Source organism: Neopsephotus bourkii, unplaced genomic scaffold (assembly GCF_033783945.1).
Source record: "Neopsephotus bourkii isolate Nb327-2 ecotype Australia unplaced genomic scaffold, CSIRO-AGI_Nbou_v1 NB_533, whole genome shotgun sequence".
NCBI classification, from domain to species: domain Eukaryota; kingdom Metazoa; phylum Chordata; class Aves; order Psittaciformes; family Psittacidae; genus Neopsephotus; species Neopsephotus bourkii.
In genome coordinates this window covers 1,126,805-1,140,157 of record NW_026901034.1, presented here as the reverse complement: position 1 = coordinate 1,140,157, position 13,353 = coordinate 1,126,805, and the positions used below count along the sequence as shown (strand labels likewise).

General features: G+C 64.6%; 2 protein-coding genes across 5 annotated transcripts; both read right to left on the bottom strand.

The window, feature by feature from the left end:
• Nucleotides 1-171: 171 nt before the first annotated feature.
• On the bottom strand, nt 172-1,718 carry LOC133210882 (myeloid-associated differentiation marker-like). The gene has a single exon (XM_061350686.1). It carries the CDS (start codon nt 1,279-1,281, stop codon nt 415-417), a length of 867 nt encoding a protein of 288 aa, XP_061206670.1. The 5' UTR covers nt 1,282-1,718; the 3' UTR covers nt 172-414.
• Nucleotides 1,719-1,727: 9 nt separating this feature from the next.
• On the bottom strand, nt 1,728-11,519 carry LOC133210879 (septin-9-like). Of its 4 annotated transcripts, none has more exons than XM_061350676.1 (11): nt 11,363-11,519; nt 8,531-9,493; nt 4,459-4,647; nt 3,906-4,034; nt 3,669-3,750; nt 3,436-3,573; nt 3,164-3,281; nt 2,991-3,086; nt 2,808-2,904; nt 2,565-2,719; nt 1,728-2,462 (listed from the first exon to the last, which is right to left on the bottom strand). In XM_061350676.1, exons 1-11 carry the CDS (start codon nt 11,415-11,417, stop codon nt 1,920-1,922), a joined length of 2,565 nt encoding a protein of 854 aa, XP_061206660.1. In that variant the 5' UTR covers nt 11,418-11,519; the 3' UTR covers nt 1,728-1,919. The 4 variants fall into 4 exon arrangements, with proteins under 4 accessions (XP_061206660.1, XP_061206663.1, XP_061206664.1 ...); XM_061350679.1 differs by having other exon boundaries at nt 11,292-11,396; XM_061350680.1 differs by lacking the exons at nt 8,531-9,493; nt 11,363-11,519 and adding exons at nt 7,036-7,581; nt 7,624-8,360.
• Between the last annotated feature and the right edge of the window lie 1,834 nt (nt 11,520-13,353).

Sequence of the window (13,353 nt, the reverse complement as noted above, 5' to 3'; positions counted from 1 at the left end):
TGGTCATGCCCTGCTTTGCTCCGGCTCCAAGTCAACAAGGAGCTAAAAAGAGGATCTGCTGACAACCCCCAGTGTCCCCCCAGTGCCATCAGTACCCCTGAGCGCCCCATGCTGCTGGAGGGAATCCTGCGGAAAATCAGGAAGGGGGAAGAAAGAGGAAGCAGAAGCAAGTGAAAAATGACCCAGTTTAATCCCAAAGCCCCCAGCTCCAGGGTTCTGGGAGCACCCTGGTGTGTCTCCCCAGCTCCAGGCAGCCTGGGGGTCCCCAAGCTGAGCACACCCCCTGGAACACCCATGGCTCTCCACTCTGGCATGGGGAGAAGGAGCTTTCCGAGGTGTCCGGCCTCTTCCTTAGCTCCACCGGCACCCAGCCGCGTCCCACCACCCTCGCCCCAGCATGGCCACCTGCAGCCTTTATGGAGGTGCCCTGATGAAGACCATCTTGGTGGAGTAGACCAGGTCCACCAGGTAGGCGATGAGGTTGAAGATGGTGAGGAAGGTGACCCCCAGGTGCTTGTTCCACCAGCAGTTCCTGCCGCAGCTCTGGGGGCGGCTCCTCCCCCTGAAGCTGTAGAGGGGCCAGAGGATGGTGGCGGTGATGTACATCATCAGGGCCAGGGCGTTGTACACCACCAGCATCTTCTCCAGCGGGCAGGGGATGTAGGTGAGGCACCGGCCTATGGTGAAGATGATGATGAGGAGGGTGACGATGAAGCAGATGGAGTAGACAGCCACGCACCACTGCAGGCCGGCTTCCGAACTGAAGGTATCCAGCAAGGAGAAGATGAGACAAGCCATGTAGGCTTCAAAGACCTTGAGGAGCCCAGGCACAGTGGAGAGGAAGCTGCTGATGTCCCCTGGCTTGGCACGGGTGAGCCCCACCTCAATGGCATAGGCAAGGAAGCAGAGGCAGGACATGGCGGTGGCCATGGCCTGCCGGGCACACTTGCTGCCACTGCAGGGGCTGATGATGAAGGTGGAGGGAAAGACCACGGAGGTGGTGAAGACCATCAATGTCGCCAGCATGGAGAAAGCCGAGGTGAAGTCATCCCAGGAGAGCGGCAGCTTGGGGTAGAGCTCCAGCAGCTCCAGCAGCACCACCAGCAGCGTCACAGCGAAGCAGAAGCACCAAGTGAACATGCACCACGTCCCATAGGGACCCCCAAAGTCCCAGGTGGAGGCCACCAAGCTGAAGGCGATGCAGGACAACACGATGGCAAAGAGCCGGGCGATGCCCACCCAGGAGGTGACAGCATGGAGGTTCACCGTGGCCACCGCCATGGTCCCGGCCAGTTCTCCCAGCCACGCCGCGTGCTGGGAAGTGGGTGCTGATGGCGTCTGCTCTTATTGGGGTGCAGGACGGAGGGTGCGGCGTGGGGCAGCGAGCCGCTGGCCCCCCAAGCTGCCTGTGCTGCAGAGCCCAGCTCTGCTGCCACCTCCACCAGCTCCAGCAGCTCCAGCTCCACACCACGCGCCCTCACCGGTGTGGCTGCTGGCTGCGGCACAGGCGGGTGGATCATTAACGTGGGGCCGGGCGAAGGGTGTTGGTGCTCACGGTGACGCCGAGCCCTGCGGTGGGGCCAAGGCAGGGGGGGACAGCGAGCCACTGGGTGCCACCATCCTGACACTGCACCCACAGCGGGAGCCACAAAGGAGCCTTATATGCACCCCCAGAGCACTGGGGGGACCCCCGACACCCCCATCCCTACACTGTGCCAGGGCTGTGGGGTCCGCCTGAGGCGTTGGGAGGCTGCACCCTGTGGTGGTGCCCTAGCAGGGGGTGTCCCAGCAAGCAGCAGCTGGGTGTAGCCCCTCACACCTTTGCGGGTGGCACCTTCACACCACTCCTGGCACCTCCACACCCATCCGGAACTTCTGCCACCGATAAGTGGCTCAAAGTCCGGCCATGGCAGCTGCCGTCACCGGGCAGGGCAGGTGGGGTGACCGCAGGGAGGGGACCTGCTACCCAGCCACCCATGGCACCACCACAGCACTGACACTGCCCCGGGGGTGCCTGGCTGGTGCTGGCACCCTACACCCCAGCAGCATATTTGAGGGGTGTCTGTCTCTTGCCCCATGGTCCCAGTGGCCAGAGCAGCACAGGAGAGCGGTGGCACATCAAAGGTGGGGAGTCCAGCAGGAGGATGGTGATGGTGAAGGCTGAGAGCTCCAGGCTGAGCTTTACCATTATGCAGGGTCCAATGGGGTCTGTGCTTGGGGACAAGGGAGGACCTGGCCCAGGGCAGGCTGGCACTGCTGGGGGGGCTTCTTACGCGGGGCAGGGCGCAGGGGTGGCTCCGGGGGGATAGGTGGTGGCTCAGAGGTCGCTGCCAGCCTCGCCCTTGCCAGCCAGCCCATTGAGGGGGCTCAGCGCCAGGCGGTTGCTCTCGTTCAGCCGCCGCACACGGTAGCTCTCGTAATGGACGTTGTGGGTGATGTCCTTCAGGTCCTGCAGGTGGGACCTGCCAGGGCAGCAGCGGGGAGGGAGAGCATCAGGCCACAGCCCCATCGCCCCACTGTCCCCTCCATGGGGTGCAGCACCCCCAACCCCATCCCCTGCTCACCGGATCAGCAGGTCCCGCAGGAGGGGGAACTCGCAGTGTGTCGGGTTCTCCACTGCAAAGCAAGGCAGAGGGGCAGGGGGTGGAGGGATCGCAGGATGCACACCCCACAGGCTCTGGGTACCACCAGAGCACTGGCACAGCACCATGCCGCACCCCTAGGCAGGGATGCACCCATAGGTGCTGCTCCTCACGCCCCCAGCAGACAGCCCCCCTATGCCTGGGGATGTGAGGGCCTCCACTCACCTTCAATGATGCCCCACTTGGTCTTGCGGCCCAGCACCCGCTTGCCATTCACCTGGTGCTCCTGGTCTGCTCCCACCACAGCAAAGGGGATATTCTCCTGCCAGTGCAGAGCAGGGTGCTGTGCTCAGCCCTGGTGTGGTCTCCAGGGGTTGGCATCCCCAGTCCCAGCATCCCAGCACTCACCCGAATCCTGTCGTTCAGCACCCTGTCATCTGGGTCCTGGTCAAAGTCCTCCTGCGGGTACACGCTGATTGCATGGGTCTTCAGGTCCTCCTGGATCTACAGGACACAGGGTTTGAGACGGGGCTGACGGGCACATGGGGCACCCTGGGAGCCCGTTGGGGTCCTGTCCTCACCTGCTGCTTGAACTCCGCTCGCTCCTCCAGCGTGAGTGTGTCGGCTTTGGCGATCACCGGCACCACGTTCACAATCTTACTGAGCCGCCGCATGAACTCGAGGTCCAGTGGGCGCAGCCTGACAAAGGCCACCATCACCCCAGGGTGACCCCACCAGCGTCACCCCACGGCAACCACACCACCACCACCCCAGGGTGACCCTACCATCATCACTGGGGTGACACACAACACCAAGCAGGGAGCACCCATGGATGATGTGAGTGGGGACTCACCAGTGACCCGTGGGAGGGATGAAGTAGACACATCCATGGACCCGGGTGTCCGGGATCTTCCTCTTGCGGGTGATGAGGATCTCCTCACGCAGGTACCTCTCGTACTGCTCGTTGATGTATTTGATGATGGGGTCCCAGCTGAGGATGAGGAGTTGGGAGACAGTATCTGAGCTCAACCCTCACCCAAACCTGCCACTCACCAACCTGGGATACTGCACCCCAAAGTGTCCTACCAGTTCTCATTGTTGATCTGGTCCCCAAACCCTGGCGTGTCTGTCACCGTCAGCTTCATCTTCACACCCTTCTCCTCAATGACTGTGGGGCAGAGATGTGGGTCAGCGGGGACCAGACATGGGGAGCAGCAGAGGATCTGCGGTGGATGCTCTGAGGCCGTGGATGCAGCCTCAGACACAGCGCCCCCTGCTCCTCCCCAGGGCTGGCGGATCACGACCCTGTGGTGGTGACCGTACCATGGGTGATGGACTGCAGCTGCACTGTCTTGGGGATGCGTTCCTCCTGGCTGGGCTGCGAGGCTTTGCGGCTCACCTTGGACTTGAAGAGGGTGTTCACCATTGTCGACTTCCCCAGCCCACTCTGCCCTGCAGGGATGCGGCAGATCTGGTTTGTCCCCCATGACAAATTAATCCCACTCTGGATCCATTTGGGGGCATCCCAGAGGTTGGGATAGCTCTGGTTTGTCCCTCCAATGAACTTATTCCCCAGGATGATAGCACCTTGGTACCTATTTGGGAGAATCCCAGAGGTTGGGATAGCTCTGGTCTATTTCCCCAAAAGATTTATTCCCAAGGCAATAACTCCTTGGTACCTATGTGGGAGCATCCCAGAGTCTGAGCTGATCTCACCCACCAGCATCACTGCATTATGGGGTATGGGATGCTGCTCTTCAATTTATTGCTCCTTAAAACCCTTCATATCCCTTAAGCGCATGATTCCCCCTGGCATGGTGACATCAGAGCTGGGATTCCTGCCCCAGCCAGGATGAAGCCCGTGCCTGGCACTCACCCACAACCATGATATTGAACTCGAAGCCTGTCTTCATGGTTTTGATCTTCATCTGGTCCAGCACAGCTTCGATTCCCACGTAACCGAAAAGCTGGCATCCCACCGGGCTGGGCGCCGTGGTGATGGGCACCTCCTCCTCCAGCTCAGCCGGCGGCTCCATGCTGCGCTCCTCAGGCTCCAGGCTGCTCCCTGCACGGGTGGGCAAAGCCGGGTGAGCCCAGACCCCTCTGCCAGGGCCGTTGTCCCGGCAGCAGCCGCCCCGGCACATTCCTGGCATCCAGCAAGGCTCGGCATGGCAACGGGCAGCCCACGGGCAGAGGGGGACGGGAATGTGCCACAGGGGTATCCTCGTGGTGGCTGCGCCACCCTGCCTGTCCCATTGGCTGCTCACCCGGGGGGCTCCGGCTGTGGGGCAGGACCTGCCACCCCCCATCATACCCACCAGTGCCTGCCGTGGAGAGGAGCACCTGCCTGTGGTCCCGGGGGTGCTTGGCAGGAGCAGTGCAGGCGCTGGCACAACCCCGGGGCCATGCATGGTTTGCTGTGCCCAGATGGGGGCTACCAGAGCCCCACACCCACTCCAGCCCTTTGTGCAGCAGCTTGAGGGGCCCCCGAGCCCTTTCATCTTCCTCCTCCTCCTGCTGCTGCTGCTGCCCGACCCAGCCATTGTTCAGTCCTACCTCGGCGCGGCGGTGCCCTCTCTCAGCACCCCGCTATGGCCAGGGGGGGTCCCCTGCACGCCGCCAGTATCCCCGGCCCCATGAGCGCCGCAGCCCGGCCCCCTCTCCTCCGGCTGGCACCAAACCCAGCTCCGGCGAGGCTGCGGTTCCCACGCATGACCAGCATGGCAACATCCCTCCCTGCTCCCTCCCTCCCCTCGCAGCCCCCTCCCCACACAGCCGATCCCCTGCGCTGAGTCTGCCGGTGCCACCCCCCCACGGGGATGCCTCCTCCCACCCCACAGCACCCAGCACACCCACGGGTGGCACCGAAGGGGCACGGGAGCGCTCGGCTGCGAGTACCCAACCCCACTGTCACCCTGTCACCGGGAGCACCCTGTGCCCCCCAAGCAGCATCCATGCCCAGCCCCGGCATGGTGAGGTGAGGTGTGGGGTGGTGGCACTGCCGCAGTGCCCCACGGCGCCTGCGTCCCCCACGCTGCAGCCTGCCACATATGTGCCAGCCAGTTCCCAGCATTGGCAAGGATCGAGTGGCAGCTTGAGGAAGGCCGAGGGGGCCAAAGGAGCCAAACATTGCCGAGCACACAGCCCTGTGCGACACAACCCGGGGACAGGAACACGTGTAGGATCCAGCCCCGAGTACCAGATGATGGAGCTGGACATGCCCATTGCCTTGCCAATAGCGTCCCAGGGGCCACCCGGCACCCTGTGCCCACGGGTGGGTGCAAACCCACCGCCTGGGACAGTGACGGGGTTGGGAACGGCTGGGGCTCCCCCCTCCATGCTCTGTGGGTCAGGGTGTTCCTCGGAAGTGGTGAAACACTTGGGGGCCTCCTGGTGACAGCAGTGACACCCAGCGGGGGGGGGCCAAGGGCCTGCAGGCAGGCAAGTAGGTATGTAGGTAGGTAGGACCCCCCTGATGCTGACCTGGGCATGCCACCACTTCCAGGGGACCCCTGTACCCCCACCCTCCTCCTGCCAGCCCCCAGCAATCGCCAGGACACATCCACAACCAAGCGATGCAGCCACTGCCTGGAGCCACCCAGGGAGGCTGCACACTGCAGGCAGGATGTGGTGCCTGCATCATACCCCCAGCTCCCTGCATGCTCCCCACAGTGCTCCCCACGGTGCAGCACCCACAGCTACCTCCTCTTGTGGGGCTGGAGCCCACCATGTCCCTGGCCTCATTGCTGAAAAGCCCCACTGGCAATGGCCAGCAGCCACAGACACGTGGAAGCTCTTTGGCATCCCCACGCACCTCCAGGGCTAATGGCTCCTGCAGCCAGACCTGTTCCAGGACTCATTAAGGATGCTCTTGTTTTCCAGGAAGGGACAAGCAGTCCAGGTCCATGGTGTCCTCCATGGATTTAATGACTGATGCAGGGCTAATTGGCTGGTTGCCCTGTAATAAGTCTCTGGGGTGGAGGGTGCTGGGAGAGGAGCTCCCGTCCCAGTCACTCGCTGCTGCACCAAACAGGACATCGGGTGGGGAGAGTGTGGCTCCCAGTGGGTGGGCACGGAGGGAGCTGAGCCCTCTGGCAAAGAGATGGAGGATTTGGGGATGTGGAGGGAGCGGTGCCCAGCACACCAGTGAGGAGCTCACCACAGCTCTACCCACCAGCATGACCCAGGCATGCTGGTGCCTCTTCCAGTGCCAAGCACAACCCAAGGGGACAAGTGGTGACAAACCTCATCTGCAGCTGGACCTGGAGCCAGCCTGCCTGCCTGGCTGTGGGAGCCACAGCATGGAGCTGGGACCGCTGGGGACTGGTGGTGAGCAGAAGCAGAAGTGAACCACGCAGTGAAACCCTGCACCCCACAGCACCGCTTGCCTGCCAGGGACTGGGGACCCTCACCCTGCCTTGCCCACTGCCACCCTGCCCAATGCCATTCCTACCTGGGCGAGCTGGCCAGAGCCGGGGATGCTGCCACCAAGACCTGGTCACCGAGGCCAAATGGCTCCTGGGGTGCAGGCAGGGAGGGCGGCTGCAGCCTACGGCTCCTCCTCTGCTCCTCCTCCTCCTCGCCCCGAGCCCTGCGTGGGTGACCCGGGCTCGCTCCGTGTGGAAGTGAAACACAGTGGCTCGCTCTGTGCATCCTCCCGTGGGGCGCGGGACTGACGTGCCACACGGACACCATGGGTGGCACTGGCTGGGGGCTGCGCTGGTCCCCACAGAGGAAGCAGTGCATCCACACCTCTTCCTGGCAGAGAAACTGCCATGCCCAAGCAGTGCCTGCCAACCCCATGCCATCTGCAAGGCAGATGGTGCCCACACGCTGCTCGATGGCTCATGGCCTGCTCTGTATGCCATGCTCAGCCACCTTGCCATCACCGTCAGTCAGCTCTGAGCATCATCCCCATCACCACAGCCCATCCCCAAGCATCATCCCCACCACCCCAGGTTGGTCCTGAGCATTATCCTACATGTACCCATCACCCTGGCTCAGCCCCGAGCATCATCCTCCCACATCCTCATTCCCCCACTTGGGTCCTGAGCATTGTTCTCCCATGTCCCCATAACCCCGGCTCATCTGGAGCTCTGTCCATGCACTTGGCTGGTGCCGCGGGCAGTGCCGGTCGGTCGGCAGGGCAGCCAGGCTGGCTGGGCAGTGCGGCCACGGGCATTGCTGGGAGATGATTCACACCAGCCCGGAGCAGATGTATGGATGCCTTTGCCAGCGTCAGTACTTAGAGCCAGGCGACAGCAGCTCTGATGACACCAATGAGCCCCAAGCACCGTCTCCTACCACCCCGGCATCCTCCAGCCTTCCCCAGAGCAGCCACTGGGAAGGAGGACACAGGGGGTCCCACACTCCACACATGGGAGAGCACTAGCTTGGCTGCACCCACGCCGGCATGGTGGGAGCCAAGGGCATGGCTGCACCGGGAGCATCTTCTCCCCAGCATGCGCCAAGCAAGTCCCAGTGCACCTTGGCCCCCTGCCACCTCCTCTGCCCCCCCCAGGTAGGGAGTAACAAGATCCATCCCTGTGCCAAGGTGAGGAGAGGGATGAGAAGGGAAGAAAGTGCTGGAGGTGGGACAAGATCGTGGCGATAGCCGGCACGCGCGAGGCCTGGCGCTGCTGCCGATGGGCCACATGTGTCCTGACCTGTCTCCCTGCACTGGGGAAAACAATCAGTGCCAGGGCGGCACGGGATGCTTGCCAGGCACCGCAGGGCTGGGAGTGCTGCCAGCACCGTGCTCGGCTCCACACGTACGGCCCCCTCACCATGCACAATGCACCCAACAGCCCCCCAGAGCTGGTGGGCATCATCCTATCCCCAGCGTCACCATCACCCTGCACCAACCCTCACCCCCACATTAGCTCAACGGGAACACTGTGCCCAGCAAGGGAGACCTGGTGGGGAAAAGGGACAGAAGAGAGTCCTACCGTGCTCTAGTGTCACCGCAGCCTCTGCCACCGTGCAGGGTCCACGCAGCCCAGCGCTGAGGAGGGTCATCCCCACTCCACCAGGCACTGCTGGGGTCCCCAGTGCCGGCACCAGCACCAGCCCCTCGAGGAAAGCAGGCTGGGAGCTCACTTGCACCGTCTGTGGCTGCGACACAAGCTTGAAGGTGGCGGCTTGTGGGGCTGGTGGTGGCCCCTCCGCCCTCCCCGGGGAAGGGGCAGCAGCAGGGGCCGGGGCTGTCCCACCCTGGCCTCGGGGCAGTGCTGGGGACCGGTGGGATGGGATGGGGCTGGCACCAAGGCTGACCCTCGGCTGTGGCCGGGGCAGTGCACAGAGGGCCACATCCCGCCCCCCTGGCCCCTCGGCCAGCCCCAGTGCTGCCTCAATGCCATCGTTTGGGGCCGTGGAGGAGGAGGACGACGGCTGCCGGGCGTGCGGCTGGGTCGAAGGGCTCAGAGTGCCCCATAGCAGGGGGTCTGGCGAGGGGGTGCCCATCCCCGGCTCCTCAGCGATGTGCAGGTCCAGCGCTGGCAGCGAGCCGTGGCTGGTGGCGGTCCCGCCGAAGGGGTGCTCCAGTTCCACCGGGAAGACGCTGCCGTGGGACGGGACCTTCTTCAGGCCAGGGCCGGAGGAAGGGGGGGGCGTGCGGGGCGGCGGGGGGAGCCCGGTGGGCGCGGGGCTCTCCAGGCTGGAGGAGGAGCTGCGGAGGCTCTCGCCGTCGCTGCCCGGCCCTGCGGGGAAGCCCTGGCAGGGCTGGAAGGAGCCTACGCCGAGCCGGCTGCGCAGCACGGGGCTGGGGGCCGGGCTGGCGGCGCTGCCGGAGCAGGGGGGGTGGCCGGGCTGCGGCGGCCGGGGGCTCCCGCCAGTGCCCGAGGGCAGCGGGGACACCAGCGGGGAGCAGGGCGCCTCGTCCCCATCCTCCGCCTCGAACGACTTCTTGAGCGCTGGGGACAGAGAGAGAGAGAGAGAGAGAGAGATGGTGGCATGAGAGTGGCACCCGGTGGCACCCGTGGCTGGGCTCTGCCCCCTCCCCAGCCGTGCCAGCACATGGAGGTGCCCCCGTGCAGCCGGGTGCGCTGTGAGCCCACCCCGCATGGGAAACCAGCCCGGCGCCGGCGGCCTCCCGGCGCTGCCGCATTGTTTCCCCGGTTTATCTGTGCCGGGCCGGCCGGTGCCGCACACTGCCCGCTTTATTCCCCTGTAAGAGATCCTTTGCTTTATTCCCCTGTAAGGGATCCTTCCCGAGTAACCGGATCCTCCACCACAGACCTTCTCCCTCTACATCCATCCCAACAGCCAACCTAGGGAGGATTCCTACCCCCTCTCATGGCATTAACCCTGATGCCTGTTGATGGCCAGAGCTACCCCTACACGCAGCCATACGGTCAGAGTCCACGCAGGGGGCTGCAGCCATGCCTCCCATGCAGCTTCGCAGGAGCGACGGTAACCACAACCCCAAGCCGTCATCCCGGGTTGCTGGTGGGGATGTGCCCCCCACATGGATTCCCCCAACCACCCCATGGGCATCACAGCACCCGGCTCCTCTTCAAAGCCGCCTGGCAGAGCAGTCAGGACGCTTGGCTGTGGTGAGGGGGTGCTCTCTCCCCCGTGCACCATTGCCTGGCACCACCACGGCAGCTCTGAGCAGCCGGGACCCCCGCGAAGCTCCCGCAGGAAGGAAGTTCCTTTGCCGTGCAGCAGCTCTGCTGAATGGCACCTTTGGTGCCAGCAGCAGGTTCCTCACCCTGTTCCAAGCAGCGGGTGGCTGCCTGCTGTGGGGAGGCCCCTTCATCCCCACTCTGTGCCAGCCTGCCCCAGCATAGCACCCAACGGCACGAAGCTGTCCTCACCCTCCTCTTCCTTGCCCCTCTGGCTTGGCCACGGTGCTGGGGGCAGAGGGGGTCCCGTCCTGGTCCCCTCCCCTGTTCACCTCTGTGCCCGGGGCTGGGCAGGGGTCAGGGGCCGGGGCACGGGCGCTGCTAATAACAGCCCTCCCCAGGGCAGGTATTTCTGTCGCCGGTCCTGCCCTGCTCCACCTCCCGGCCAGAGCTGCCGGGGGCCATGGGGCCGGCGTCCTCCTCCCCGCATCCATCTCACTGCCCAAGACATGCCAAAACGCCTCTTTTCACCCCAAACCTGCCCCTGGCCCCTGACCCATCCTCACCCAGACCCCAGGCCGTGTCCGCAGTGATGGGGGGCGGCAGCGGGGGGGCGCAGAGCGAGAGGGGGTGAGGATGTGGGGTCAGCCCGGCAGAGCCGGGGTTAAGGTGCCGGGGTAGGTGTACACATTCCTCCCCGCCGCGGGCAGCACCGGCCCCGGGTCGGGTTTCGCCGCCCGCCCCGGCCGCGCTCCCGGCTCTTCCCGCCGCGGCCTCTGGGAAGCGGCCGGGAAATCATCGCGGGCGGGAGAAAGACGAGCCCGGCCCGGGACCCCCCACCCCGCAGCCCCCGGCCCGCCCGCACACCGCGAGCAGGGGGGGTGCCAACACCCACAGCCCCCCGCCCCCGGCACCGCGCAGCCTGCGTCCCGTCGGGCACACCCCCCCATGAGCACCCTAACACGACCCCGCAAGGAGCAGCATCTCTCCCCACGATACCCAGCCTCGGGGGGGGAACACAGCCCCCACCGTGCCCCATCGAGCGGGACTGGGGGGGACAGCCCGTCTCCCTCCGACGTGCATCCCACCCCCACAGGCTGCCTGGCACAAGCTGCATCAAACGCCCCCCCCTCCCCGCTCATACCCAGCCTCCTGGGGTACCCCCCGCTGGCACCCGGCCCCCCACCCGCGGAGGTCCCGCAGCCCCGGCCGCACCTTCGAAGTCGGAGAGGATCCCGTCCAGATGCTCCTTAACGGAGAGCCGGGCCATGGCGGGGAGGAGGGGAGGACCCGCATGGGGGGCGGCGGCAGCGCCGGGGGGAGCGCAGCGGAGCCCCGGGACGGGACGGGACGGCGCCGGCTGCCCTCGGAGGGAGGGAAGGGGAGGGGACCGGCGCGGGGGGAGGGCAGGGGGAGGTGCTGCAGCAGCCCCCGCCCCAACCGGACCCCCGGGCCCTGCCCCGCTGCTCCAGTTCCCATCGCACCAGCCCGGGCCTCCCCGCTGCGGCAGCGTCTGCCTGGGGTCTGCTCGCTGGGGGCGCTGCCTGGGACCCGCCGAGACAGGGGCTCCGGGCCGGGCTGAGGGTCCCGGCAGGGTTGGGGGGTCCCAGGCAGGCCGTACACCGCAGGCCCAGCTCCCCCAGGGGTTTCCAGCGTGGAGCAAGGGTTCAACACAGGCTGGCACAGACAGGGCTGGGTGCGTGGGGTGTTTGGTTCACAGCTTTTGTTCTCTGGTGTGACTGTCCCTGCCAGGGGCTGTGTCCCCAGCCTGAGCTCCTGGAGCATCCCTGAGGAACAACCGCAGGGATCATGAGCACCTCAGGGTGAGGGGCCGCAGTGGGGCTCCCCCCCTTACACAGAGGGATGCATAGGGTTCGGGGTATCATCCATCCCGCTCCCACCCTGTCTGCCAACGGTTAACTCCATCCCAGCATCAGCAGCAGATGTGGAAGGACTTGGAAATCCCTTCTCTAAGCAGGGTCCTGCAGTGGGAGCCCTGCTCCTCACCCTGCTCTTCACATTCCTGCACTGGCCCCAGCCCCATAGGGTCCTGTTGGACATGGCCCCTTCCCGCAGGATGCAGGACATGGTGGTGGTGGTGGCCCTGGTGGTAGCCAGGCTGTGCAGACATGTGGAGGTGCCCGCTGGCACCGTGGGATGGACTCCCACCACCCATCCTGCAGCTTTTTGGGTGCTGGCAGGACTGTGATGGGAGAGGGCTGATGCCCTTGGGTCACACTGGATGAGGATCAGATTGAGAGCAGCCCAGCATTCCCACTGGCTTTGGCCCTTCATCCTTCCACCCATTCCTGCGTGCTGGCACAGTGACAGGACCACCCAGGTGGGTGACAGGGGCCGGAGGATGGCTGGGTACTCACAGCAGCCCTACCTGCACCCCACATCCTGCCTGCACTGGCTGAGCACCTCAAGCTCATCCTGGGGTGCTGCCGCTGAGGCCAGGAGCAGTGTGGGGGCACCCAGGACATTAGGGTGGCTGAAACCCCGGCACCACAACCAGGGTCCAACCCTTGCTTGGAGCCAGCCAGTTCCCACTGTCAATGGTCAGAGCATCCCACTGTAAGGAAAGGAGAAGCTGGAGCTCCACAGTGGTGTTCAGAGCAGTGCTCCGGAACCAGCTCAGCTGCCCCTTAGAGCTTTGGAGCTATAGAAGCTCCACACACCTATAACCCTATAGCAAATACATTTGTTTAAAGGCATTTAGGTTTGTTTCTAACGGAGATGAACCCTGAGCTGCCTGGAGCTGCTCAGAAGCTCACCAGCACCATGTCAAGCCCGCACCATGCTGCGCAAGGAGCTTGTGGCAGCTCCAGAGCTGTTCTGGAGACTCTGGAGAGCTCTCAGAGCTTTAGGGCTTTTCTAGAGCAGCTTCAAAGAGGCTGGAGAGGTTTGGAGGCACTTGGAGCCCTTTTCAGAGGCCATGCAGGAGAAACTGTGTGCTTCTGAGCAGCCACAGGTCACTGTTGGTGTGTTTGTGAGCAGCTCTGGAGCAGCACAGAGCAGGGTGAGGATTGCTCACCCCTCTCCGGTGTCACCCAAAAGGGGCTGAGGGTGGTTTCAAACTGGTTGGAGAAGTTTAGAGGCGTTCCTGGGAGGTTTGAGTGCTGCTGAGAGGTGCATTCGAGAGGGCTGGAGGAGGTTCAGGGGCCTTTCAGGGAGCATTAAAGCACTTGAGGCATTTCACAGCC